Source organism: Urocitellus parryii, chromosome 6 (genome assembly GCF_045843805.1).
Source record: "Urocitellus parryii isolate mUroPar1 chromosome 6, mUroPar1.hap1, whole genome shotgun sequence".
In the NCBI taxonomy this organism is placed as follows: domain Eukaryota; kingdom Metazoa; phylum Chordata; class Mammalia; order Rodentia; family Sciuridae; genus Urocitellus; species Urocitellus parryii.
Genome location: NC_135536.1, coordinates 26,552,799 through 26,580,226, shown reverse-complemented (window position 1 = coordinate 26,580,226; position 27,428 = coordinate 26,552,799). Strand labels below are relative to the sequence as shown.

General features: G+C 53.7%; 1 protein-coding gene and 1 long non-coding RNA gene across 2 annotated transcripts; both read right to left on the bottom strand.

The window, feature by feature from the left end:
* Nucleotides 1–12,771: 12,771 nt before the first annotated feature.
* LOC113191836 (uncharacterized) lies at nucleotides 12,772–18,767 on the bottom strand. The gene is made up of 4 exons (XR_003301943.2): nucleotides 18,439–18,767; nucleotides 17,552–17,620; nucleotides 16,515–16,626; nucleotides 12,772–13,068 (listed from the first exon to the last, which is right to left on the bottom strand). It is a non-coding gene; the product is annotated as an uncharacterized LOC113191836 (long non-coding RNA).
* A 1,712-nt stretch (nucleotides 18,768–20,479) lies between these two features.
* Nucleotides 20,480–24,596, bottom strand: Irf2bpl (interferon regulatory factor 2 binding protein like). The gene has a single exon (XM_026401012.2). It carries the CDS (start codon nucleotides 23,677–23,679, stop codon nucleotides 21,319–21,321), a length of 2,361 nt encoding a protein of 786 aa, XP_026256797.2. The 5' UTR covers nucleotides 23,680–24,596; the 3' UTR covers nucleotides 20,480–21,318.
* Nucleotides 24,597–27,428: the final 2,832 nt, after the last annotated feature.

Sequence of the window (27,428 nt, the reverse complement as noted above, 5' to 3'; positions counted from 1 at the left end):
AGGCGAGCTTGGTCCAAGGTCATTTGTGTGCTTAGCTGAACTGAAAGGAGTGAATCCTCTTGTGTGCATCCCCCTCCCGGACCTGGCTTACTGGTAAAGGCTACAGGAGAACAAGCTGCCGGTCCCAAGAAAAGATCCTGTCACCAGGAATCAGGACTGGGCTGGAGGCCTGGTCCTTCATCTGACAGACAAGGCACCTCAGAGGAGTCCTCTGAAGGAAGGGCCCCACCCTGCAGCAGCCTCCCTCTGCCAGAGGCCTGGGCCTGAGGTGTGTCTATCTCGACTGAGCCACTCCTGGAAGTAGTGAGCTGCCAGATGAGCTGCCCCTCCATTCCCACCCACACCCCGGCTTTGCTTGTCTCTCTGGGCCTTCAGTTTACTCAGGGAGTTAGAAGACAAGCAAAGCAGCAGCCTGAGGTGATGGAGCCACACTGGGCCCAGAGAGGACAGGAGGGGCAGCAGGCAGAGTCCAGGAGATGTTTGGTCTAGGGAGCAGTCTGAGGGCTGGCAGGAGGGAACCTGGTGAGGCAAAGACCCAGGTGGCTCTGGCCCCCTCGCTTTCTGCACCCAGCATGGAGGACTAGGCTTCACAGATACCGGTGCATAGATTCAGGGGCTGGCACACGTGAAGTGTCCAGGGAGCCAGAGAGAGCAAAGTCCTCTGTTCCCTGCTGTCAGGAAGCCCAGGACTTGTGGGGGACACAGGTGGCCAAGTGCTTAGATGGGAAACTGTAGGGGGCACACCGATGTCAGAGGGGTGCCTCGAACCTGCCACTTCCTGATCCCACCCCCTTCCAGCCCCTGTGGACTGTGGGAAGCCTAGGTCTGGGCTCCCTGAGTCTCCCTTTCACCTCCATGCCCTCTTTATTGCCCTCACATCAGGGCTGGAGACAGAGCCCAGGAAGTGACCTGGGGAGACCCCAGCACCCTTTCCTGGGCTGGGGGATCCCTGGCCCCACACAGAGACTTCAACCTATGGATTTCTGACAGTCTTTGCTGGTCCCAGCCCATGGGGGAGATCAGGAACCAGGGTGTCAGTGCCCCATGTTCCAGGGACCTCATGAGGCTCAGTTCATCCGTCTCTGGACCACTTGTACACCCTCCCGGCATCACCAACCCTGCCCATGGTCTGATGCCACAGAAAATGGGGCCCCTGGGCAGGACCTGTTCCTTCCACCCACCCCGCTCCCTCCGCCTTGGTCTCCCTGGCCCTCTGGTGCTGTCCCAGCTCAGGCCCATCTCCCCTGCTCAGGGAGCCCAGGACAAGGGAGGGATCTAGGCTTCCGTGAGCTTTGCTCCCCCTGGGCTCTGCGGGTCAGGAGGGAGCCATGGGGTGTGGGGAGGGCTCTCTGGGGCTGGGGGATCACATGGGGAAGAGGCAGGCTTTCATCTTGGCTTTGTAAAGCAGACCTGCCCTCCCCCCAGTCCAAGCTGATTGGCATTGGCACGAGCCATAAATCTCTAGGATGCTGCAGCTATGACTGGATTATTTATAGCTCCAGTCTTACATCTCTAACACGAAAATATCACACAAAGAGAAAGGTAATGAAATCTCACCTCTCCTGCATGTCCGTCCCCCACTCCAGACTGCAGGGCTTTCCAGAAGCCCTCCTGGCTGAAGCAGGGATGAGAGAGGCTGGCCTCCCCCTCCACCAGCCTCCCTCCCTCCCCCTCCTGTCAATCACACACACTTCTCAGCTGCACATCCTCCCAGACACATTCCCTCTCAGACACATTCTCGCATGTTCTCTCTCTCTCTCTCTCTCTCTCTCTCTCTCCCTTACACACACACACACACACACACACACACACACACACACACGCACACACGTCCTCCCAGATGCAGACTGTTCTGTTCCACCTCTCCCTCCTTCTCCGCTCACCCTGCCTGTCCCCCCAGACTGCTCCACACACCTCTGCCCTCTCCCTTCCACAGCCGTCTCCCTGTGTGACTCACTCGCTTCCGCTGTGTTTGCTTTTCTGCTTTGTCAATGAAGCCGCTGGCACATTAATTACCGGGCCTGTCCTTGGCCGAGGCACATCAGCTCCTTGTCAGTGGTTGGGGGAAGTGTCAGCTTACATCCATCTCCTTCTGCCTTCAAGAATCCCGTGGGCATGGCCTCCCCAGGGGGACCCACTTTGCGGCACGTGGCAGTGAGGGCACGTGTCCCTGTGTCTGACATACCCAGACACGCAGAAAACGCAGGCCACCGAATGAGCCTCTCGCCGCAGCCAGGAGCAGTAAGGGGTCTCTGCAAAGCCAGGTCCCCCACCCTCCTCCTGGGCCCCAGTCTCACAGTGCTGCAGGGCAGCAGGTCTCCTGAGGCCCGTCCACAGGCATGGGGACCCCAGCTCACCTATATCTGGGTATTCACACACATTGTGTGCGTGCATGTGCATGCATATGTGTGTGTGTATGTGTGTACATGCATTCCCATGTGCACACACTTTTTTTTTTTTTTTTAAGGACTGGGAATGAACCCAGGTGCACTCTACTACTGAGCTACATCAGTGACCTTTTCATTTTTTTGAAACAGGGTCTTAATAAGTGACATAAACTGGCCTCATATTTACAATCCTCCTGCCTCAGCCTCCCAAGGAGCTGTGATCACAGGTATGTACCTCTGTACCTGGCCACACCCTCTTATGCTAGGATAAAGGGAAATCACAGACAATGATAGTCTACCCTGGGCTGAGCCTGAGTCTGGGGACAGAAACCTAGCAACCCCCTAGCAGGGCGGCATTTCTTGGAATTCCCTCTCTCTCTCTCTCCTTTTGTATCTTAAAAATTCACCTAGCTTTTGGTATTATTCACCGTATCTGTCAATTATCTTAAATTTCTTATAATTAAATGCTTAATTTTTTTCCCCTGAAATCTTTGCTTAAAAGTTGAATCTCAAAAACCCTCTGGTTGGGCTGGGGATGTGGCTCAAGTGGTAGCGCGCTCGCCTGGTGTTCGTGCGGCCCGGGTTCGATCCTCAGCACCACATACCAACAAAGATGTTGTGTCCGCCGAGAACTAAAAAATAAATATTAAAAATTCTCTCTCTCTCTCTCTCTCTCTCTCTAAAAAAAAAAAAAAAAAAAAAAAACCCTCTGGCTCATAGCCAGACGTGATGGCTCATGCCCATAACTCTGGGAGTCTAAGGCGGGAGAATCACAAGTTCAAGGCCACTCTCAGCAACTAGTGAGACCTGTCTTGAAATTAAAAAAAAATAAGAAAAATAAAACAGGATGGGAATGAAGCTCAGGGTAGAGTACCACTAGTTCAATCCCAAAATTAATTAATTAGTTAATTAAGAATGGGCGTTCTTGGGTTTACATCCTGGCTCTGCCCATCCTTAGCTGTGTTTTCCTGGCTGAATCACTTCACCACTCTGTGCCCAAGAATCTTGGCTTGCAGCTGGGGGTGCAGCTCAGGGTGGAGCTCTTGCCCAGTGTGTGTGAGGCCTGGGTTCCATCCTGTGTTGCAGCAAACAAACAAACAAACACCTTGGCCTGTTAAATGGGGAGAATAGTAGCACCTGCTCTCCATGCTTTTCAGCACATTAACGAACGCTTAGACCAGTGGCTGAAGCAGTGTAAAATTCCCAATTGTTTTTTCTGCAACAGAATAAAATGAAGCAACTACATCACTCCGGGTAACTGAAATCAGAACTCTCTCCTGCCTCGTTCCTAAGCTGTGCATCTGCCCAGCCCCTGCCCCTCCTCCAGCAGTGGCCTCTGTCATCCAGCAGTCAGTCAACAAACACCTCTGCTCAGACACTGCTCTCACTCTGAGACTCGGTGTCAGAGAAGACCTGCTGGAGGGGGAGTTGGGAACAGGCAAACAGCATTCAGGCCACGTTCAGAACTGAGGACTCAAAAAGGAATAAATATTCCTTTCAAAGAGCTATATCTAGCTGCAGAGAGAGGAGAGGCAGACAGGGCAATGGCAAGTGCTGTGTATGCAGCATGTTCAGGATGGAACTGCCCTGGCCTCCAGCCCCCTGGATAGGCCTTCTGGGATAGGCACTGAGCCCATGCTACTCAGCCTGGCGTGGTAGGAGACAAGAGAAGGGCAGCTAAGGGCCGGTCAGTTCTCCCAATTCCATCATCTTCCCTCCTGTGAATCCTACCCCGCTCTCCTTGCTGTTCCTCAAACACTGGGCATAGTTCTGCCTCAGGGCCTTTGCACTGCCTCAGGGCCTTTCCCTCTGTCTGTCCTCTGATGTCACCTTCACTGCAGGGCCTTCCAGGGCCATCTGTATAAAATAACGACACTCTCCCCATCCAGCCAGGCCCTCTCCCCGACCCACGTTGGCCAGCCTCACAGTGCTCACCACAACCCAACCTGCTTAGGAGCCTTTGTTGGTTGCTGGTCTATCCACCTGAATGAAGGTCAGCTCCCTGAGGGTGGGGCCCGTGCTTCCTGCTGATCCCCTGAGCCTGGAATGACACCCAGCAGGTAGTGGGTGCTCCATCGTGTGCCTGTTAAACAAAGGAACTGCGAGCCAGTCAGTCATCAGTGTCCCTCTGGTGAAACAGGTGACTGAACCCCACTCTCACTTGTCACATGGGGATATCACATGACAATCAGACATGCTTTTAGCTCTTCCAAAGACAGATGCAAAGAAATTCAGCTGAGACCAAAGCCACACACAGCTCAGCCTCCCCTGATATTTAGGTGACAAAGGGCTGTGACTGCAGACAGCCTGAATGTCCCCTCCATGCCCTGGGCCTGCCCCTGCTCCACTGGGTCCCAGGGATGGTGAATGCCAGCTGCCCTGTGTCCAGGTGGGCGGCTGCTTAGTGCACACAGCTGGCTCACAGCCAGATACAAGGGTCCCCAGGAAGAGCAGGGTCGCCTGGGTCAAAGCCAGGAGGAAGGGGACCACTGGAGACAGCCCTTTCAGGAATCTGGGCCCTGAAACATTGAGCCCAATCTGAGCCCCAGAAAACAGCAGCTCCTGGCCTCTGCTGGGCGCCCAGGACCAGGGACGAGCATGAAGACAGCAGTGCGCGTGGTCAGGGCAGGCCTGCGGGCTCCACTCTGTGCTGACCCCCCCGACCCTCTCCAGCTCAGTACTCCCACTATCAGGGCCCCCGGGGGAGGGCTAAATCTGAGAAAAAAAAACAAAACATAATTCTCACCAAATCTTCCTCCATCCACCTTCAGGAAGAGCTGGAGGCCTGACCAGTGGGGCAGAAACCAACAGCACCATATCCGGGAGATTCACCCTCAGCCCCAGAGTGGCCTCGTTCCTGAGTCAGGCTCTTCTGTTCCCTACAGCGCCTCCCTCCACTCCTGAATTTTGTGCAGGGACAGTTTGTAATCTTCAACCAGTAGAGAAGTGAGGCCTGAGATTTTCCTGTTCCTGCTCCGGAGACTCCTATCCACTCGTCAAAACCCAGGTCCAATTGCTCAGGCTAAATAGTCTACCCACCATGACCAAGGCAGGTGCTTCTGGAATTCTACCCACTAGACGGTGAGCAAGGCAAGCAGGACCTAGGCCTGTTTACGACCTCGCACCCAAGGCTGAATAAATGATAATTGTCAAAAAACGACCCCACAAAGCCAGGGCCATCCAGGCCTGCTCACTCTGGGAGCCTGATTAGATCTCCTCATTCCTTCCCCACAACCCAGGTGTCAGCTCAACTCTGGGGCAAGATGTTCCTGTTTGGCAAGGACAGTTCCAGGTTTTGATGACCTGCTGCTGCAACCAGATTGGTATCTATTCCCAGCCACCCTCTGCGCATGTGCTGCTGAGGGCTGAGGGGATGGGCATGTGACCGGCAACTGGACAGACTGTCAGCCTAGGGCAGCCCCCTCCTCCTGCAGCCACGGACACCCAGCTCCATGTAGGTGAAGGCTCCTCTTGTTATCCCTCGCCACCATTCTGCCCCAGGCTTCCCACACTGACTGGAACTAGACCCCTGAATGGTGCAGCCTGTCAACTGTCCAGAAAGGTCAGGAAGGGCCTCCTTTTTTGGAGGGGGGTGGTGGTGCTGCTGCTAGGATTAAATCAGCGAAGAAGATAATGTCACTGCTCTTGTCCAGCCACAGGCCCTGGAAGGGGAAGAGGTGATTCCACCCCAGGGCGGTGCGAGCCCCTGCTGCTCCCTGAGCAGCCCAGGCAGGGCCAGTATCTTGGGACCCCCTCCCCACAGGCTGGGGCAGGGCAGAGGTAGAGCCAACCCTTCCCCATCTGCCGCTTCCCTCACTAGTTCCGAAGTCATAGCTCAGAAGTGGTCGGGCTCAGGACAACCTTCACTCTGCAGACAGCCTCCTTGCCTTTAGCCACTGATCCTCTAAGAGCTTTTTCCTTTAGGAAGATGAAGGCCTCAGCTGGGTGCGGGGCGCATGCCTGGAATCCCAGCGGCTGGGGGTGCTGAGGCAGGAGGATTGCGAGTTCAAAGCCAGCCTCAGGATTGGCCAGGCACTTAGCAACTCAGTGAGACCCTGTCTCTAAATAAAAACCAAAATAGGGCTGGGGATGTGGCTCAGGGACAGAGTGTCCCTGAGTTCAATCTCCAGTACCCCCCCCCAACCCCCGCCAAATAAATAAATAAAGGAAGAGAGCCGCCTGGGTGCATCATGGTTGACAACACGGATCACTTTACCAGTCTAGAATGCTCCATTGTCTCTCTTGATCCCCTGGATAATACTCTCAGGGAGGCACCATTCTTCCTACTTGGCAGAAATTCAAGGCCCAGGGTGACTTGCCCAAGGTCACCAGGACAATCCCAAAGCCCGAATGGATTCTCTCCAAACATTCCATCTCTGTTTTATAGGCTTTTCTGGGAACACTTGTTTAGGAAGGAAGTATACAGCCTTAGTGTCCAGAGCAACGGAGACAAAACTAAAGCTCCAAAACAGGCAAGAGAGGGAAAGACACAAACCCCACTTCAGCCCACACCCCACTCCCTCCCTCCCCAGGCCCTTAGCTGGAATAGCTGTCAGTCAGCTCATATTTGCTGACCCCACCTCTCCATCCCAGCTCCCAGGAGGACCCGCAACCTCTGCCCCTCCAGGGAGAGCCCAGGCTGCCTGGCCTGAACCCACTGCTGCAGGCTAGGGGAGGGCATCCGTGCTGGATGAGGAGCCAGAAATGTGGATGACAGAGAAGTCTAGCAGGAAGAGCTGAAAGGTCGGACTGAGTCTTTAAAATGGAATTCTGGGGCCAGATGGTGCTGAGATTAAGAGCAGGGGCCTGTGGCAGGAAGCCCTGGGTTCTAATCCAGCTCCAGGGCTGGGGGCGCAGCTCAGTGGTAGAGCAAGTTCTTAGCAAGCATGAGGCCTGGGGTTCCATCCACAGCACAAGAAGGAAGGGAAGGAGGGAGGGAGGGAAAATGATCCCAGCTCCTCTTCCTCCTGGCTGGGGGACTCAGCCCCTTAACGAGACCGCCTCAGGGGTGCCTGTGAATGAAATGAGGATAGCCCAGCAGGGCTCACAGCAGGGCCTGCTCCCTACTGAGCACTGGGGAGTTGAGCCTGTGGTGCTCCAGAAACAAAGGACAAGGTGGCCAGACAGAGGTCCCAGGCCTAGCTCTGCACCAGCTCTCAGGCCCCAGGTCTGGGCCCCCATGGAGCCATTCACAGTGGGAGTCCTGCAGGCCAGGGCTCAAGCTCCTTCCTTCTCTGCCTTCAGGAAGCCTCCAGCCTCCTAGTTTGGGTTTATTATCAAGAGGAATGGGGTTTGGGGATGTAGCTCAGTTGGTAAGTGCTTGCCTCACATGCCCAAGGCCCTGGGTTCAATCCCCAGCACCACCAAAAAAAAGAGGAATGGATTCACATTATGTGGCATGCTGGACACGCCATACATTTCTGTCACCTTGGAGAGGTGAAGGTGAAGGGACAGCAGCTGGATGGGCACCCCCCCCCCAGAGGACGAGAAGCAGCTAGGGAGAGAAGGAATCGAGAGAAGGGGTTCCACAGAGGGAGGAGACAGGAGGGCTGTCCTGGTGCCTCACTAAGGGAAAAGACAGGAGCAAGAACAAGGTCAAAGTCAGATGTGGTGGCACACACCTCCAATCCCAGCTACTTGGCAGCCTGAGACAGGAGGATAGCAAGTTCAAGGCCAACCTGGGTGACTTGTCTCAAAATAAAATAAAAAGGCCTGGGAATGTAGCTCAGTGGTAGAGTGCTGCCTCACATGCAGGAAGCCCTGGGTTTGATCCCCAGCCCAGGAAAAAAAAAAGAAAGAAAGAAAGAACAAGGCCAAGAGCGCACTTGTTTGCTGGTGACCTTGTGGACATCACCTGCCCCTTGGGGGGCCTGTTTTCTCCCTGCACAATGGAGTGCCCTGAAGAATGCCACTCCTCTGGAATTTTCCAAGATGCTCCCCATCTGCCTCTTCCCATGGGACACTCCAGTCTTGTGCTTGGGCCGCCCGTCCTTGCTTGTCCACAGCCTCTGCGTATTCTGCGCCCCCTGCCCTCCCTCTCCTCCCCAGACATGTGGTTTTATTTTTAACCAGAGTTTATGAGCAGGATCTGGAAAAGCCAGTTTGCAGAAAAGGCTCCAGGACTTGTTACTCCCTCCCCCGCCCACCCACCGGGGAGAGTGAGCAGAAGGGGCAGTTCTTGGCTAGGCAGAGGGACCTGCCCAGCAGGTGTGGGTGAAGGGCAGCTGGCCTTGGGACCCATGCAGCCCTGCTGTCCTTGGCCAGCTGAGGACTGGAAGGAGGCCAGGCTGGCCCCTGCTGGCCCTGGCTGCTCTCATGGGGAGGAGAGGTGCTCCAGGGCCGGGTCGGAAGCAGAGGAACTTTCTGGGCTTTTCTGATGTCACTTACCAGGCAGAAGCTGATTGGTCCAGGGTTTCTGACTCCCTTGGGAAGGCTCTGGGCAGAGTGGCCCAATGCCCTGGTATTGCAGGCCAGGCCTCTGTCCTTCTCTGGCACTGGGAAGGGGGCAGGCGAGGCCAGGTTACCCAATAGGCAGATTAGGCATGTACTTAGGGCACTGGCAGGAAAAGGGCATCAACAAAGTGTTTTGGTTGGGTTTTGCTTTTTTAAGGGCTAAAACGTGGTACTTCAAAAATAGCAAGGAAGTAGACATCCTGGGAAAAATCAGAACTTTCTTGGACTTCCTCACACTTATTTTAAGTATCAGGGTGTTTTCTATTTTGGATGGGGGGAGGGGCACCCTAACCTTTCAGCTCTCAGGCTGCTGAGGGTCATGGGTCAAAAATGGGAGGGGACAGGGGTGTTGAGGAGGAGGCAGCCTGAAGCTCTGTCCCCTGGAGCAGGGAGCCTTCTGCGCTGTCTCAGGAGAGGGGCCTAGCCAGCCTAGGTGCCCTGAGGGTCTCTAGTGCCCGGAACTTACTGGCTCCCTCCCCCACTGGAAGAGGACCTTCAGGCAGGACCTGGAGGCAGGATCCCTCCAGGCCTTACTGGCCTGGCCACCTGAGGTTCCCTCCTAGAGCTAGGATTTGGTCACTCCAGAATTGACAAAGCTCTTAGTCAGAAGTAGACAAGGAGGGTGGTCACTTGAAGGGGAGCTGGCAGCCCATTTCCTGGAACTTGGTTCCAACAGGGATGTTGGACCCTCTGAGCGCCCGGGAGGACTGGCCAGGGCTCTGTGCCTCCCCTCCCCCAGCCTCCCACACAGAACACTCAGTCACCTCACGGCTGCCTCCTTGCCCACAGCCCCAAGGGCGACAGCCAACACTTGCTAAGCACCTGCTCTGCTCCAGGTACTTTCATGCATGACCTCGTGTGAACCCTCACACCAGCCCCGTGCTTCAGATGAGGAAGCTGCTCAGAGATATTAAATGTCCGCTGAGGAGCACGCAGCTGACCGTCCGCAGGCTGGAGTGCAAACCCAGTCTGGCTGCCTGGCTTACTTTATTCGGTACCACAGGTCTCAGCCACTCCTGGGCCTCCCCAGGGACAAAGCCAGCAGCCCTCCTGCTCTCCCTCCCCCACCTAATCCTGCACCTCTCAAGGGCAGGCGAATAACCCCCTACATCCACTGTGGGAGACACACCAGCACCCCAGGTCCTAGGACCAGGTCCAGCTACATGATTCTGGGAGCCCACAGCAAAACTAAACTATAGGGACTCCTTATTCAGAATTACTCAGAATCGCAAGATGGTGGCATCCCTTCGGAATGTGGGGCCCCGTGTGACCACAGCAGGGCACACCCATGAAGTCAGGCCTGCCCAGAACCCACAGTATCCCCCAAACAAACTCCTCCCTTGCCTGGGAAATCACACCGCCCAGACACAAGGGAATTTGGTTTCCAGGGCCCCAAGTAGGGTTTGGAAGCAAATCCTCTGAGCAGGAGGCCCTGCCACTGTCCCCTGGTGCTCACAGGCCTGGCCTGGCTTCTTCCTGGTCACATGGGCATGGAACCAGGGGCTGCCCAGAGCAACTGTGGTCCACAGAAAGCTGACTTAGGTGGGGCAAGACAGAGGGACCCAGGACATCCGATGGTGCTAGTTATAAAGCAAAGGGGAGAGGTGGTCTCTGCTCTCCTTTTTCTTTTTTAATATTTATTTTTTAGTTCTAGGTGGTGCTGAGGATGGAACACAGTGCCTCACGCATGCTAGGCGAGCGCTCTACCTCTGAGCCACGGCCCCAGCCCTCCTTCCTTTTCTGATCAATGAATCCTGGCACCTCCTGAGCTGTTTCATGACCCTTGCAGAGACAAGCCCTTCCCCCACATTCCCAGCATTGACTGGCTACTGAGGCTCTACTCCAGGGTCCAGGACTCGTTGGGTCATTTCTTCTAGAACAGTGCCTGACCCTGCTGGGAGCTCCATCCAGGTCTGTAGAGGTGGTGGAAGCAGCTGTCTTCCGAGTGCTGCCGAGTGCGAGCACTGAGCTGGGCACACCTGCTCACACCCATGCACTCATTTGATCCCCACTACCACCCAGCAAAGTGGGGTATTGCTGGCGGTCTGTGCCCAGAGGAGGTTGAAGCTCTCAGAGTACTGTGCAGAAGGCCCCGTACCTACCACCAAGTAGAGCAAAGAGACTGGCCTCTGGTCCCAAAAGCATCTGTAACTCTGCCACAAGCTGCTTCTCCACCTGCCTGCAAGGGGTCCTGTCCCACCCAGGGCAGAGCCAAGAAATAGAAAAATACCCTAGAAAAGCCTGGAGGAATGTCTATCTGTCTATCACCCTCTGCTCTCCGAGTCAGAGGGCACCCAATTCTAACCCCATTTGTGCCCCCTATATGCCAGACCTCCCGGTACTTGCACATTTGATTCACCCAACAGCACTATGAAGTAGGTACCACCTTCTCACACCCATTTTCCCCATGGGGAAACAAAGCAACAGAGGAGTGAAGCAGATAAGTGGGAATTGAAACCCACAGGCAATCTGGCCCTGGAATCCATGACACACCTCTGGAGTCATCCCTCACTCCCCCTCATCCTCCCACCCCCACACATCAGCAATACCACATGTTGGCATGTGGGCTGAGTGACTTGGAGTAAGCTACCTAACATCTCCATGCAGGAGTTCCTTCTGTAAAATGGGGAATATGACAGCATCTACTTCATAGGGCTACAGGGTGCACTGAGTGGGTTAGAGAGAGTGTGTGTGTGTGTGTGTGTGTGTGTGTGTGTGTGTGCGTGCGTGTAGTATGTACAACGGTATTTGGCACCTAGTAGATGATGCCGAGTAAATGGAAGATGGTTGATATAAATTATGGCTTTCCAGTACCTTATACTGCCTGGGAAATCACACATCTCCTGGATGTCCCTTCCCCCTCTGAAAGGCTGTCACTCTGTTAATGACCGTCGCCCTTCTAGTACAGCCAACCTGTCCTTCCCACCCAGCTCTTTGTGCTATTTCCTTCTCATCTTGCATCAGAGAAACTCTTCCCACTTGCCCCTCCTGCCAGGCTGCCTCTTGCCCTTCAGAGCCAACACACAGGACGAGTTGGACAACTGTGCCCATATGTCCCCACCACCCCTCACATCCTGCGTCCTGGCTTGGGCCCCTCCACTCTGAAGCCATCCCTCTGGCCAGGTCTCCTGGACCCTTTCCAGCTATATCTCCGTCCATCTCGGTCCAGCAGGTCCCACCAGGGTCCCCATCTGCAGGTCTCCTTAGGAAGCAAGACACTACTTCCTGCCATAGTCCTGCTCTTCTTGCCCCGCCCCCAAGTTCAGGTGCATTCGCTCCCAGCATCCCCTCCCACCTTCTCAGACTGCCCACCTTCCCTGGGTCCCAATCCAAAGTCACACCTCCAGCTGTCACCCACTCCGAGGACCATCTCCCGCCCAGGCCAGTCTTTAAGACCAGACCTGCGCATCCTCCTGCTCACCTGTCCTCCACAGTTGCTCTTCTGACCCATGGTCTCTGGCACCTCAGGCCTGCTTTCATGCTGCCTCCCCGAACATGGAGCTGAGGGATAACCCTGATTCCTTTCTCCCTCCTGTCCCTGGTATCAGAGCCTTGAATAGCTCCTGCTGTCAGCCCTCAGAGTCCCTGGGCACCCCAGCCCCCTCCTCATCCAGCTCCTTCACGCCTGCGTCCAAGGTCACTAGGATTACAGGCATGAGACTCTGTTTCAAAATAAAAACTAAAAAGGGCCAGGGATATAGTTCAGTGGTAGAGCATATGTGGGTTCCATCCCCAGCATCCTCCCCAACACACACACACACACACACACAGAGTAAGGGAAGCAAGAAGAGTAACATCTCTGCAAGCCCAGAAGCTTGGATTCTGCAGACAATTAACACACACTTTGCTTTATTCTCCAACAACAACGTGTGAGGGGGGTTCTCATGCCGCACCGAGGACACCAAAGCCCAAAGAGAGCAAATAGCTTGTCCAAAGTGAATAGCGGAGTCAGGATTTGAACCCCAAACAAACATAGATCAATAGAAGACGCTTGCTGGGTGAAATGGGTAAACACAAGTTTCCACAGGTGCAGGGCCTTGCTGGGGAGGCAGGGGAGTAACCGGAGACAAAGGGAATAGGAGCAGCAGCACTCCACGCAGAAGCAATGGCGGGGCTGTGTGCTCTTCCGCGGCCAGCTCAGCCAGGCCACCTCTGCCATCCTGCAGTGCACGGGACCCTGCTGCAGGCCCTCAGCCTCAGTGGAGAGAGAGAGCCTGGGAAGAGGCCCCTGGAGCAGGAAGAGGGCAGATGAAAGGATTAGGAGGCCCCGGCTCAGGCTTGGTTGGCTCCCAGGGAGGAGGGCTTGACCTGGACCATGCAGGGTTAAGAAAAAGGAGGTGGAGGCTATCAGGAGGGCTATGGCTGCCAGACACCAGCTGACCCCCACTTTTGTCTCTGTAGGGGGTCAAGGCCAAGATCAGGTAGGAGTCACAAGGCTAGGGGGGCTGTCCCTGGGGCCGCAGGAGCTGCCAGGCTCCCCACTCGCCCAGGGTCCTAGAGGCTCTGCTAGGGCAGGACCAGCCTGGAGCCTGAGATGCTGCTTTCCAGCAAGGAGTCTGGCCAGGTAGCTTAGCCAGGTGAGGCAGAGGACCCTGCAGGAGCTCCTTTGTCTCCCAAGCACCAACCCCCCCCCCTTTCTTTTTCACCTTGGGAAGCTCCCTGCTGCCTCTGTGCCTCTGTCTCCTGTCCTGAAATTTAGAGAAGGCCCCTACCAGAGTGCGCAAATCGGCAGCTCCCCAAGCCACCATCTCTGATCCAAAACCAACAGAGCCCACAGCTCCAGGCAGACAAGGGGCAAAGAGTAGGGGCAGTTGTAAGAGGTAGTCACATGGCCATGACCATCTGGGCTGAGACCCAGGGGCACAGAGTTAATTCCTTTGTGTCCACGTGACCCCACATTCCAGAGCAGGCTCTCCCAGGGTGCTGGCCATCAGTATGGTCAGGCGCCCCAGCCTCTCAAACCTGTTTTGAGATGCAGAGGACCTCCTGTAGCTCCAGCTGCCCCAGAACCAGAGCCCATGGCTCCAAAATTCAAGTGCTCACTCCTCCCTGCAACAAAACCCCAGAGCCCCCGGCAGAGTTAGTGGTGGCAGAGGGTCAGGTCTGGGAAGCCGAGCTAGAAGGGAGTGAAGCCCCTTCAGATGGGAGAGGAGGAAAGCCAGAGAGGGGCAAATTATTAAATACCCTGAGTCTCAGTGTCCTCATCTGTTAAGTGGGGTAACAACAGCATCTAGGATGGGTATTTTCCTGTCAAAGGAGAATAATAGCCACAACCAGCCTCAAGGATTTTAATGGAGAACTTGTATATAACAATGCCTGGCTCACTGTCAGGCCTGAAGTTGGTTTGGTTTTGGTTTTGATTTTTGGTACCAGGGATAGAACTCAGGGGTGCTTAACCACTGAGCCACATCCCCAGCCCTTTTTACTTCTTATTTTGAGACTGGGTCTACCTAGGTTGCTTACAACCTTGCTAAGTGGCTGAGGCTGGCTTCATACCTGTGATCCTCCTGCCTCAGCCTCCTGAGCCACTGGGATTACAGGTGTGCACCACCCCGCCCTGGCTGGTCGGAAGCTCGTGTTCAACTATTTCTCTCCTTTGCTCTTTCTTTTTGCCAAAGCCCCCCAGGTTGCCACCTACAGTGCAATTCTGTCAGTTTCACCAAGCCCTGTGGGTGACAGGAGAGGGAGAGGAGTATGGTTGTTGGTGAAGAAGGTTCTGGATATTCCAGAGCATAGCTGGCCTCTGTGGTCACTGCCCTACTTGTCCCAGACACTTGCTCTGTTCCTTCCAGAGAATCTTCAGGTCACTCAGGAGCTGGCTTGGGGAGCCCAACTCCCCAACTCAGGCAAAAATATAAACATACTGGATGAGGACCAAGGGCACACCTGTGCACACACGTGCACCCACAACACACCTTGCCTAGGAGTATATGAAGAATAAAAGTTAACCCTCCAATGTGGGGATAGGGGCCATCAGCTGACCTTCAATTTAGCACCCCAGAACAAGATAGGGGTCTCTCTGACCTAATTCCAGATCCTTGTCCTGGATCCAGATCTACCCCCAGGGGATCCATATTATAGATCTAAGCTCCTTTGTGCATCTACTACTGCTGAAAGTAGATACCAAATAACTGCTCACTGAGGTTCCCTCCTAGGAGAACTGAAGATTTGGAACAGAAAGGAGACCAACCCACTTTGCACTGAGAATCTTTTCATGCTCTTTGATATTTTTTTTTTCCCTTTCGCCATGTGTATGTAAGAGCTTTTTAAAAATTAAACTACTGAAGAGATAGTGGAGGGCTTTGCTCCTTGTGCTGAGGAGTCTGGACAGGGAACAAGGAACCAAGGAAGGTTCTAAGCCAGGGTGTGTCATGCTGGAAGGAAGAGGATTGACTGATAGAGACCAGAGCCACCAGGAGCCCAGCTGGGAGGCTAGGACACTTGTCTTCAGTGGAATGAAGTAGGGACCCATGATTTGGGCTTTGGTGGAGGGTAAGATTTACTGGATCCCCAAGACCAACACCCAGACCTGTCCTGTCTGGTAGATGCACCCTGGGGCCCCCAAAAGAGGCAGGACAACTACACAAGGCACCAAAGTTAAGCAACCCTTAAAACAAACAAGAGTGCCAGAGAAGCACGGCTGGTGGGGCTGAGGCTCCCCAAAGGAGCAACATGCTCTAGAATCTAGACTCACCATCTGCTTCCTGCCCACCCCTCTGTTTCACCAAAGCTGAGACAAAGGTGGGTTTGCTCTCTAATTAAGTTTGAAAGTAGGAGTCCATGGAGGGAGATTTCAGAACTCTCAGTCCAGAATCCCTGACTGAATATTGTTCAGACGGTACCCCTGAGTGATCCCCAAACATGGGGCCTGCGAGTGGCTCCCCTGGAGTCTTCCGGATGTCCCCTCCTGTAGATGGCCTTGCTCCCTGTGTTGGTGGGTTTCCCTCCAAGACCCAGGAAGATGCAGAATGGGGTCATGGATGGAGTCATGCTCTGAGCCTCACATCCCTGGGCCTTGGGGTCAGAAGTCAGAGGAACCTTGGTGTCTGGGAGGAGCCCTGGCTCTCAGCTGACCTGGGTTTGAGCTGCAGTGAGTCTGGATGTTCTTGGGTCTTTAATCTGTCTGAGCTTGGCAGGCATATGTGTAAAACGGGTCGCCGCACCTTCCTGAGGGCCAGGGTGCATGCAGCATGGATGGCAAAGTGCACATCTACCTGGCACACTGTGGAACCCCTGGCCTGTCGTTAACACCTTCAGTTCCCTCCTTTGAAGTGGCAGAGGGATACCCAGGCAGAGATGTCAGACAAGGACAAGGACAGGAAGAGAAGCCCCAACTTCAAGGAAACGAGCAAAGTGTGCTAGGTTTGTCCCCCACCCTTCATCTTACAAACGGTTGTGCCAAGTTGGTCTTAGCTACCTCTGTGACTGTCTTGAAACCTTCAGAAGTTTCCAGTCAGCAAAGGGGGAGGTGGTGTAAAGGTCCACAGATCAAAGGTTAAGAACAGTTTGGATCCACCTGACATTTGTAGCCAGAATCATAGAAACTTCTTTTTGGGGGAGGAGGGGGAGGCCGGGGGATTGAACGCAGGGGCACTTGACCACTGAGCCACATCCCCAGCCCTATTTTGTATTTTATTTAGAGACAGGGTCTCACTGAGTTGTTTAGCACCTCACCTTTGCTGAAGCTGGCTTTGAATTTGTGATCCTTCTGCCTCAGCCTCTGGAGCCACTGGGATTATAGATGTGCACCACCGCACCAGGCTATGGAAACTTCTTTGAACATCCCCTTTCCCAAAAGGAATGATGAGAGAGAGAGAGACACCATGGGACAAATGCTTGTTTGTTTTTACTACATCCTAGATGATCTGCCCCACCAGGTATTCATCATCATTCTGCCCATCACTCATTACCCCTTCTCATAAAAGGCTCTAGTTAAGCCAAATGCCTTAAAATTTTGCTGTTTCCTAACAGAGATCTAGCCCACCCTCTGCCACTGTGTGACCATAGGCAAGTTATTCACATCTCTGTGCTTTGAAGTCCTCATCATTATAAGGTAAATGCACTAGGGTTCTAACCTTACATTCCATGGATAGGTTTCAGATATACACAAACCCCTTTATAAATACAACACTGGTCGTATCCCAGAAGAGAACCTGGTGTCAGAGGGGCCAATTATAAAAAGGGGACATTACAGTTGTACTGTATTCCCTTTTGCATCTTCTGAATTTCAAGCCAAAGGAATGTATTATCCACTCAAAAATAAATGCATAAAACATATATTAAAAAGCAAAGAAAACATGTGGAATAATCGGGGCACAGTGGCACACACCTATAATCTTAGTGACTGGAGGTAGAGGAATGAGGATCTCAAGTTCAAGGCCAGCCTGGGCAACTTAGTGAGACCCTATCTCAAAATAAAAAATTTTGTTTAGTGGTAGAGCATCCTGGATTCAATCCCCAACACCAGAGGAAAAAAAAGTGTGCAATTCATAGACAACCTGTTACTTTATTAGGGGAAAACCACAATTTTTATTAGATTTTTCTAAGGTATCTCTGACCCCCAAAAGGTTTAGAAAACACTTTACTAGATCACCCAAGGATCATTTCCACTTCTAACTTTCTTTACTAGGTGAAGTTTACAAGGAAACAAAAGTAAATTTCTATACTCATTATATCAGCCACTCCAGGGCAGGATGGATGTGAAAACGTACCTTGAATCTCAATATTTTGGAAGTTGATGTGTTTAGCTATCCTCCACAGTGGATCACTCATGATGATACCTGCAGGGATCAAAGTCAAGAAATGAACTCCCTCGGTGTATTCTCTCAAAGCTGTTGAATTAAGTTCTCATTGCTCTACCCTCATGCCCACTAGAAGAGATACCCAGCTTGGGATGGGCACAGAAGTAGTGATATAAATAAATGCAATATAGACTTAGAAAGTTGACTACTTTGACTCTGAGGGGGAAGGAGGTAGAAAGAATGAGAAGTGGAAGTGGAGAAACCCCAGGTGACACAGAGATGAATGAAGGCTTGGTTCATCCAGATACCTGGGTCTGAAACTCTGAGACCCACAAGAATCCTCACATGCTACAGAGTTGGGGGGGGATTGCTTCCTAGGTATTGCACACAGAATGCTTCAGGGAAGGAGGGACTTAGCAAAGGATCAAATTAAGTTAAGTCACCAGAGTAGCAACTGAATGTGTCCAGGAAAGAGGAAGGTTACATGGCTAAAAAATAAATTATAAATAAAATAAGTAAAAGAAAGAAAGAAAGAAAAAGAGGCAGAGACACACATAGAGGGGGAAGAAGGGTGAGCCACCATTTAACAAATAGCCCCTGGCTAGGGTAAACTTTAATTAACTGCGCCATTATAATTCACTTTCAGCAAGTATTCCACCCCAACCCACTCTTTCCCTCCAGCTCCCTCCTCCTCTCCCCCAGGTCTCATCAAGTCAGGCTTGAAACAAAACTGGTCTCCTTTGCTGGATGCCTCATTATTACAGTTACTGCTTTTCTCGCTAATAATAGCACCTGGCAACAAGAGAGGGGAGAAAACTATATGGTCTAAATTCGTAATGACAGGCCCCCTTGCCTACCTCTGTGCACCAGTAATCAAGGGTCTTGTAATCCTAAAAGTTCCTGAGCATAATACCAAAGCCATGAAGAGAGTTCTGAGCAGGCAGGAGCCGGTGAGCACACAGAGGAAGATAACAGGGCAGGCTCCCAGCGGGAGCCACCAGACGCTACTCATAGGGTCCACACCCAGACAGGTAATCCACACATCCAAGTTCATATCACAGCTCCTTCCTTTAGCAGTGGTTAAATTACACCCACGAATGGCTGTCTTCTCAGGCTGCCGAGCCTTAACCCATTTCAAGAGTGTATGCATTGGGAGTGGGGGTTGGGAGCACCTTAGAAGATCTTCCAGGCGAAACATCCTCAGGATTTTTTTTTTTTTTAAATTAATGAGCTTATGAGAAAAGCCAACCCAGACCTTTAAGTGAAATGTGTGATTGGTAGCCAGGCGAGGATGGGTTTTAGAATTAACTCTTCCTACAGTCTGCTATGCATTATCACCCACCCCCAAGTTAATTACCCCTGAGGATGAAAATAGGTTTCATGACTCATAAGCACCAATACAACACTTGGCAGCAGATGAAAATGCAAGGACACATTTGCAGGAAGCTGACACGAATGTCTATTTATATGTGGGGAGATTCTTAAAGAGGTGAGACAGGCACCTCCCATGGACCAGGATTAAGAGACTGCAGCAGATTCATCAATATCTCCCGGTATCCACACCCGCAGACACACAAACACACACACAGTCCTGGTTTCCACCGCTTCTATGATGGTGGTGGCAAATAGCAGGAACAGAAACTAAAAGGGTGTCCTTAACAGCAAGTTCCAACACCAACCCAACCTCCACACCGGGGTTCTGGGCTAACCGGCGATTTGTTTTCTCCAAACGTGCCTGTGCTCACACCCCTCTCGCAGCCCTCCCGCTCCCTCTGGGATAGGAGTGAGGTGGGGTCGCCAAGTTTCTTCACATCTTCCTCCAGCCTCCGAGGGGACGGTCGGAGCCCAGCTCGCCCCGCCCAGGAATGGGGCGTGGCCAGGAATGAATTTCAGATAGGATCGCGGCGTTTTGTTTTGCTTCCTCCCTTCTGTTTTCTACTCTTCTTCTGTTTGCCTCCCAGGAAAGTACAAGGTTCAAACCAGGTTTGTTTGCCTTCCGCTACCTCGGGGCGGGCTGCAGTCTGGTCTCAGCTCCGGGGCTCTGAGCTCCAAAAAGCATTAGTCCTCTGTCCCCTTCCCCACTCCTTGGCACTTCACAAATGCTGCCAAAAAGTTGATCCCATGAGTAATTGCATGTCTTCACCGATAGAAATGGATTTTATTAGGTGTCATAAGTAACCTTCACTTCAGGAACCGGGTTTAGGTTTTTTCCGCCGCCAGCCCCGGTTCCCCATCCCCTGAACCCCCACTCTGATCAGCTGTGTTCTGCCTTCGGAAATACTTATTAAAAGGCGGAGGGCATGTAATGAGCGAGGCGAACACTGCTTTTCCAGCGCATCGACTGGAAGCTGCGGGGGCTCTCCCGTGTCTGGGCTCAGCATTTGCTTCCCGGTTGCCCACACCCCTCTGCCCTCGCTGAGGAATCCTAGCTCTGTGGCATTTTTTGCTTTCAATGTGCATCAACAGTGAATACTGACATAGCCAAGAGGAGAAGCACCCTAGCTTTTCTCCACCCAGCCCCCCACGCCCCACTGGTCAAGTCACAGATGCACTGGGTATCAGCGTATACTCATGGCCACAGGGCAAGGCACCAGAAAGCGTTCCTGACAATGCCATTTGCAGCTGGGCCCCATTTCCGGGGGAAAATAGAGATGCTGAAGAGTAAACAGAAATCGCTTAGTCAGCAACTGTCGCCTCCCCAAGAGGTGAATGTAAATAGCCTGGTACTGAGGGGGAGGGGCAGCCAGCCAGGCAGCACAGGGCCTTCCTCACAGGCCAGCTGAGGGCTTTCAAAGGGACTAGCATTCCTGTTCTGTTGAGGGTAGGGAAGGTGTCCCCTAGGTCGGAGTTGTGTGGCCTTAGCCCTAGAAAGACAAAACTTGCTGACTCGGGGCAGAATTAATATCAATTGAATTTATTACAAGTTACTAAGCTCCAAGGCACATTACAGTGTTCTGTTAACTACAGAAATGTATAAAGGACAAACAGAGCAGATTCTCCATGTCTAGCATTTCGCTCTACTGTTCAAAAGCATCCGTGCATCAATAAAGCAAAAACAAAACAACACGTGAAGATCCAACACATTCAGGTCAGTAGAAACAAACCTAAACATCTTCCCCTCACAAACTTGCAACAAAAAACACCCCGTCCCCCCCAACACCCCCCTTACCATTTTGCAAACAAAACAGGAAAACAAAACAAAACAGAACAGAACAAAATAAAGTGAAGACTTCAACACTTGGGGCTGTTTAGAAAGAAGCTTTCACCATTTTATAGCATCATTATTATTATTTTTTTTTTAGGCAGCAACACTGGCCTTGGCAAAAAAAAAAAAAACTTTTTCTTTTGTGTGTTTTTTTCCTTTCAGAGTGCATAACATTTACAAAAATACACACCAGCAGCAGTCGTTGCTAAGGGCTATTAATTCTGTACCTAGGCAAACATTCTGCCACCAAATAAATGCTAACGAATATGATGCAAATGACCCAACTAATATTATACTGCTTAACACAAACCAGCTTATCCTTCAAATGAAGAAGTTACATACCTTTGTTTCAAAATATAGAAACATACGACGAAAATAATGTCTATACATAAGACTAACTTTTTGCAGTTTGTTATATTCACAATTCTACATCTTGGGGGTGAGGGGAGGGAGATTGGAGGAGGGGTGGGGGAGGGGCTTTCTGGATTGGAGAGGAGCTGGTCTAGGGCAAAGGAGGTGGGTGCCCTGTGGTTCAAGGGTCTCTCTCCTTTTTCACTTTAACATCCCCAGCTAAGATAGTCGCGATTTCGCCCTGCATGAAGGCCCAAGGTACATTCGACCCGACTAAGGGGCATTTCTCTCCGCTGGGACAATACACCTCGCCAGTGGCCCCCTGGGCCTTGATACTCTCTCTAGAGCAAGGGAAGCAGAATTTGTGGCTGGGGACGGATGGGCACTGAACGAAATGCGTGTCCTCCAAACGTTCGTGGCAAATGGTACAGCAGAGAGGTCCGCTGTTGGCCATGGGGGAATCCGGAATGTTTTGGGGGTGCACTTGGTCCATACCCGGGTGGGCGCTAGGCGGCGGGGGCGCCACCTGTAAATTCAGGTCCCCGTTACGTGATGCCAAGCGGCGCTGCCCAGGCACCGACGCGGGCGACACTGGGCTGCTGCTGTTGCGCCGCGCGGCCGCAGTGGTTGAGTGCACTGAACTGCCATCCTTAGGAGAGTGCGCTGTGCCCAGAGTGTCTGCTACTGACATGAGGGCGGCCATGGGGGACGGACCGTTCTGCGGGGCTGACTCCGGCGGGGTGGTCCGGTTGGAATGGGGTCCCAGGGGTGGGGGTGGTGGGGGCGGACCCCCAGCAGTGTGACCAGGCGCCGCAAAGCCCCCGGCCGACATGGTGAGCTTCAGTGCCTCGCTCTGGTTTGCCATCCACTGCTGCCTCTGCTGTTCCTCGCCCAGTTTCAGCGCGCCCTCGGCTGAGTCCGGGGGCTCCGGGGACGCCTTCCTTTTGCGTAGGCTAGCAGCTGCGCCCCGGCCCGAGGGCGCGGAGGGCGGCAAGGCCCCAGTCCCCGGAGGTGCGCTGGGGGCGCGGCTGAGACTCACCAGCGCCGTGGGCAGCATGGGGCAGCTGGCATCCAGGTAGGGCTGGGGCAGCATGTCCGCGCCAGGCACGCCCTCCTTAAAGAAGCGCACGGCTTCGGGCAGCAGGTCCCCAAGCAGGCGCCAGTCCCCGGAGCCGTGCTTCTTCTCGTACTCCAGGTACTTGAAGCCGGAGGAGAGGCCCCGGCCGAAGTCCTTCATGCAGTCCTGGTACATCTGTTTGGCCACACCGGACGCGCTGGAGTACACGTTGCCCGAGCCCGTAGGATATTCAATGAACAGCTTCAGCTCGTAGTCCATGCCGGGCTTGGAGACAGCGTCGAAAGCGAAGACGCGGCCCAGCAGCGAGTGGTCCTTCTTGAAACGCACCTCGTAGGGCGTGCAGCCCGCCAGCGTGAGCAGAGTGTCGCGGACCATCTTGGGCTTGTTGGCCCACTCCTCGGCGCGGTTGCGCAGGCTCTCGCTTAGCTCCGCCAGGGCCTCCGCGTTTCTCTGCTTCTCCTTCAGCTCGCGCTCCTGGTCGGTACTCGACACTGAGCCGGGCCTCTTGCCACCAGCACCCACGCCCACCTCCGCCACCGACGACGAGGTTGAAGACGACGCGGTAGACGCCGCGGCCGAAACGCCCGGGGTGCCCCCAAGACAGGCTGGGCCTCCGGGAGCCCCTGGCGGTGCTGGCGTCGGGGGTCCGCGGCTTCCCAGCGCGTGGGGCGGGGGCGGGGGCAGCACCGCGGCGCTGGCTGGGCCGTTAAGCAGCGTCTGTGGCAGCAAGTTGGGAGGCACCGCGAGTTGGGGGCCCCCGCCACCCCCCGGGTTGGGCAGCCCAGTCACCAGCCCACCATGTGTCCCACGCCGAGAGGCCACAGACGCTGCAGCGGAAGAGGAGTTGGGGCTCTGTCGGTTCAGCTCCGGGGGCCCCTCCTCTGATGCTGGCTTTGGGAAGCCGTTTGGGCCCCCAAGGCCATTGGGCAACCGCGCGGTGTGACTGCTGCTCCCCAGGCTCACCGGCGGTGGCGGGTACTCGAAGCGGCTGCGTTGTTCCACCGCGGCTGCGGCGGCAGCGGCGGCGGCGGCGCTGAGACCATAGCGCTCTAGGCCGGACGGGGCCGCCAGTACCGCAGCCTTGCTGGAACCATCGACGTGGTTGAGCTGCTGCTGCTGCTGCTGCTGCTGTTGTTGTTGCTGCTGCTGCTGTTGCTGTTGCTGTTGCGCGGCAGCTGCCGCCGCCGCCGCTGCCGCCGCCGCTTCCTTAGCCGACAGGGCCACCGTCTTGACCCCGACGGGCGGCGGCGGCCCGGGGGAGCGGCCGTCCTGGAAGCAGCCGTGAGCCCGCTTCAGCTGGCGCGCGGTCTCGATCACGAACTCTATGCGATCTGCGCCTTCGTAGTTGACGCAACCGCGGCACACAGGTTCGGAGAAGTCCCAGATCATGGCCCAGGGCATACGGGGCAGGTCGCACAGGTAGCAAGACTGTCTTCGGGACGAGGACACCTGCGCCGCCGACATGATGCCAGCCCTGGGTAAGGGAGGCCCCCGCCCCGGCTGTCTCCGCGGCGCCTTCTCCTCCGGGAGGACTGGCTGGCTGGGGAGGGAGTCCGGCTGCGGGGGAGGGACGAGGGGGGGCGAGAAAGTTCTGCCCCCGGGGCTGGAGGGAGCACGAGTCTCCACCGCCGGCGCAGGGCCTCTCCGCGGGGGCTCCACCGCCGGGGCGGTGGACGGGTTCAGCCCGCTCCTCGCCCCCACCTCCTACTGCGGCTGTCTCGTCGGGAAACGAGCCCAGGCGCCTTCTTCCTGGTGCGGCAGATCGGGGTTGGAAGCTCCGGGCCCGGGGGGAGGGGGCGAGGGTGTCCGGTGCTGGCCGCCGTTGCCTCTTGGCCCCCTCCCCGGAGTGGCTGGTGCGTGGAAGCTCGAACGGGGCCGCCTCTTCCTCTCCCCTGGGGGCCCCCTACGAGCTGCGTCCTCTCCCCGCCAGGCACCCTGGGGCGAGGGCTAGAGGGCTGTGCCACCCAGTGCCCGGGTCCAATCTTGCTGAAGCCGCTGCTTCCCTGGAGGGCCGGGGGAGGGGATGGCAGCCGAGAGGAGCTTCTCCCCTCCGCAGGGTCGGCCGTTCCGTTGTTGGCGGCAGGGTTTGCACGCCGGAGGGAGCCGCAGCGGCCACCGCTTCCAGGACGCACGAGAGCAGAGGAGAGGAGCGCACGCACGCAGGCTCCCGCCGCCCCCTGGCCTGGCCGGCGCCCGGGCCGCCGCGGTTGGCGGCGCTCACGTTGGCTGCAGGGCGCTCGCGCGGCGCCTCGGCCCGGGTCGCATCCCTTCCCGCTCGTGCTCGCCCGGAATGTGGGGTTGTGATTGTTACTCTACGTTCCGGAGGCGCGTCTCGGCGCTCCTGCTCGGGCTGCGGCTCGCGCTGTCCCCGGCTTGGCCGCGCGGGATGCCGCCCGGGCGGAGCGCTGACGTCACCGCCATGCTCTGCACCAGTCTCTCCACCCCCCTTTACACTTCCTCTGTCTGTGGAGCCCACTTGTTGCTCGGGAAAGACGCATGCGCGGCAGGACGCCCAGATTCCTCCCAGCCGGCCCCGCCTCCGCGCCTCCGCCCTCCCCTCCCCCTCGCCGTGTGTGTACAACAGCTGAGGCCGGCGAGCTAAAGCTGGAAGTCCAGGGCTGGGGGTGGAAATTAAACAGACGTTGACCTTTCCTTTCCCTGCCCGGCTTTCCCAAGTAAAAATGCTTTTAAGAACCACAAGCGTCGCTTCCGATCCCCGTTCCCCACCCCACCCTAGGCAGCGAATTTAAATGTCCTGTTTCAGAATTTTCACATTGCATTTCAATCAAAGTATTACCCATTTCATCTGAGATCAATCCCCCGCCCCCGTCCCTCATGGATGTTACTCCTTGCCACATTGATGTCGAAGCACCTGCAAAATTAGCTGTTTTCCAATATCCTGAAACCATTTTGGATCTGTTTTTGTGCCCTGGTCTAGGAACCCGAGATTCAATGATGGCGCTAAATGAATTCAGGGTGAGTTCCCTCTCCCGCTAACCGAACTCTAAAAATTTTGGCTGAACGTCTAAAGAAGCTCTGAGCACCCGGAGGCCTTTAAAGAAAACAGTCAACTGGCTGCGCACAGCTGCAGTTGAGGGCAGGGAGGGGGAGGTGCTGGAAAGGCCAAACAGGTGAGTGGTTTTTCTACATTCATTAAAAGAAGGTGGGGGTAGCATTTAGTAATACTGATAGCTTTTTGTACAGTGCAGCCACAGTTTTCAAAGTTCTTTCTCACGTGCCCTGATTTTATTCCTTATTGCTCCAGAACGCTGGGCAAGGCCAGGATTTCTTTTTCCCTTACAAGATTACTGTTCATCATTGCTCATTGTAGAACAGATGTGTTGGTCCTATCTCTGATTGGGGCATTTCAACTGATTCTTCTGTTTATTAGGTTTGCCTTCCCCCCACCCCCTCATGATAATTGAGATAATCCTTGAGGAAGGGAGGCAATGTAATGGAATTGGATTCTGCCCAGGGTTGGAATTTCCTTTGCAACCTTGAGCTAGTTATTTACATAACTTCTGTTGTCTTTCTGTAAAATGGAACAATAGCTTCTAACTTGTTAGGATTGAGATTTTAATTTGTTTTATAGTAAGAAGTAACTCTTACTGAGGTTTAGGAAGATCAGACACTGTATAAAACAGCTTATCTGCATCAACCTTAATATTATATTTACATTATTGTGTATTATCTATATTAAACCCTTATCATTATTTGCAAGGTTGATTCTGTTGACTCCATTTTACAGTCCAGGTAAGTAAAGAGGTTAAATAATGTGCCTACAACATTTGGAGCTACAGCTGGGATCTGAGCCAGTAAATCTGTTTTTGAGAGGTGGCTTTCACAAGCTTAGACTCCCAGAGGTGATTTAGGATACTCAAAATTCCCATCAGTGCCCCATTCTTTATTATATATAATCCTATGTAAAGTGATATGCAAATGCGCCTTCACAACCAACCCCCAGCCTCCCCTTCCAAGATTGTGCCAAGGAATTCTTCCATATACAGAAGTTGTGGATCTGCTACTGCTACAGACTGTAACATAAATACAACATACAGTATATAGAGCACAGTGTGGGTCGCTCAGGAAGCTGCCAGCAAGTGTTGGTTATTATCGGTATTGGCACTGTTGCTGGCTAACAGGTAAAAAGTACTTTGTAAAAGTGCTTAAAACATAAGGGTCATTATTCTTATCACTAACGTTACTATTACTGTAATAAAGTTCAGTTGAATCAAGAAATATTTATTTTTGACACCCAATTTCCAGAACCTTCCCCTGTCTGCCACTCCCAGCACCCAGATCTTGCACTTATTCTGGGGCCCCAGATGCAAATGAAAGGAGAGTTTCTAAGGATAGGGAGAAAGGGGGAAGCAAGAGCCCTAAGGGAGCCCCCCCTTTCATTTTAGAGCAGCCAGATTTCTGTTTTTGCAAAACAGTGTGCTCACTATGCACTCCAGAGCAATAATAAACTTTGCTTGGCCGTCTGGCTCAGAGCAATGATTCCTTTGCAGAGAGCTGCTCAGGGAGCATTGCCTCATCTCCCAGACTTCTGCCCTCCCCACATCACACTCAGTATCCTGGAGTGAGTCAAAACATAGGGCTAGGAAATGGCTTGACATTCCCTGCCAGCCTGAGGTTCCTTACCTTTGGCTTAACTGGTTGACCCATTTCTTTACATTATTTATTCAGCCCTTCCCTTCATTGAACCAAAAATACTGGAGAAACAGCAACTTAGCCACAACCCTCCAGCCAGGCAGCTAGAGAAAGGAAGTTGGATCCTATGTCATAGTGTTATGTTTGGTATGCACACACATATGTCTCCATCTCCCTGTCTCAGTCTTCACTGTTACTAAAGGATACACACACACACACAAACACACCATAACTCAGACATACCAAGTTAGAAATCAGCGTGCATTTACACAAACTTCCAATATGGTCTCTTAATCCTTTTATTTAAAGAGCACATCTCTCACCTGGTTTGGTCACCTGGGCCTATAATCCCAGCCAGCAATTTGGGAGGTTGACACAGGAAGATCATAAGTTTGAACTCTCGGCTCCACTCAGCAATTTGGGGAAGCCCCAAGCAACTTAGGCAGACCCTGTCTCAAACAATAAAAAGGTCTGGGGATGTGGCTCAGTTTTTAAGAGACCCTGGGTTCAATACCTAGCACAAAGACAAAACAATCAACAACAACAACAAAAACTAGCTT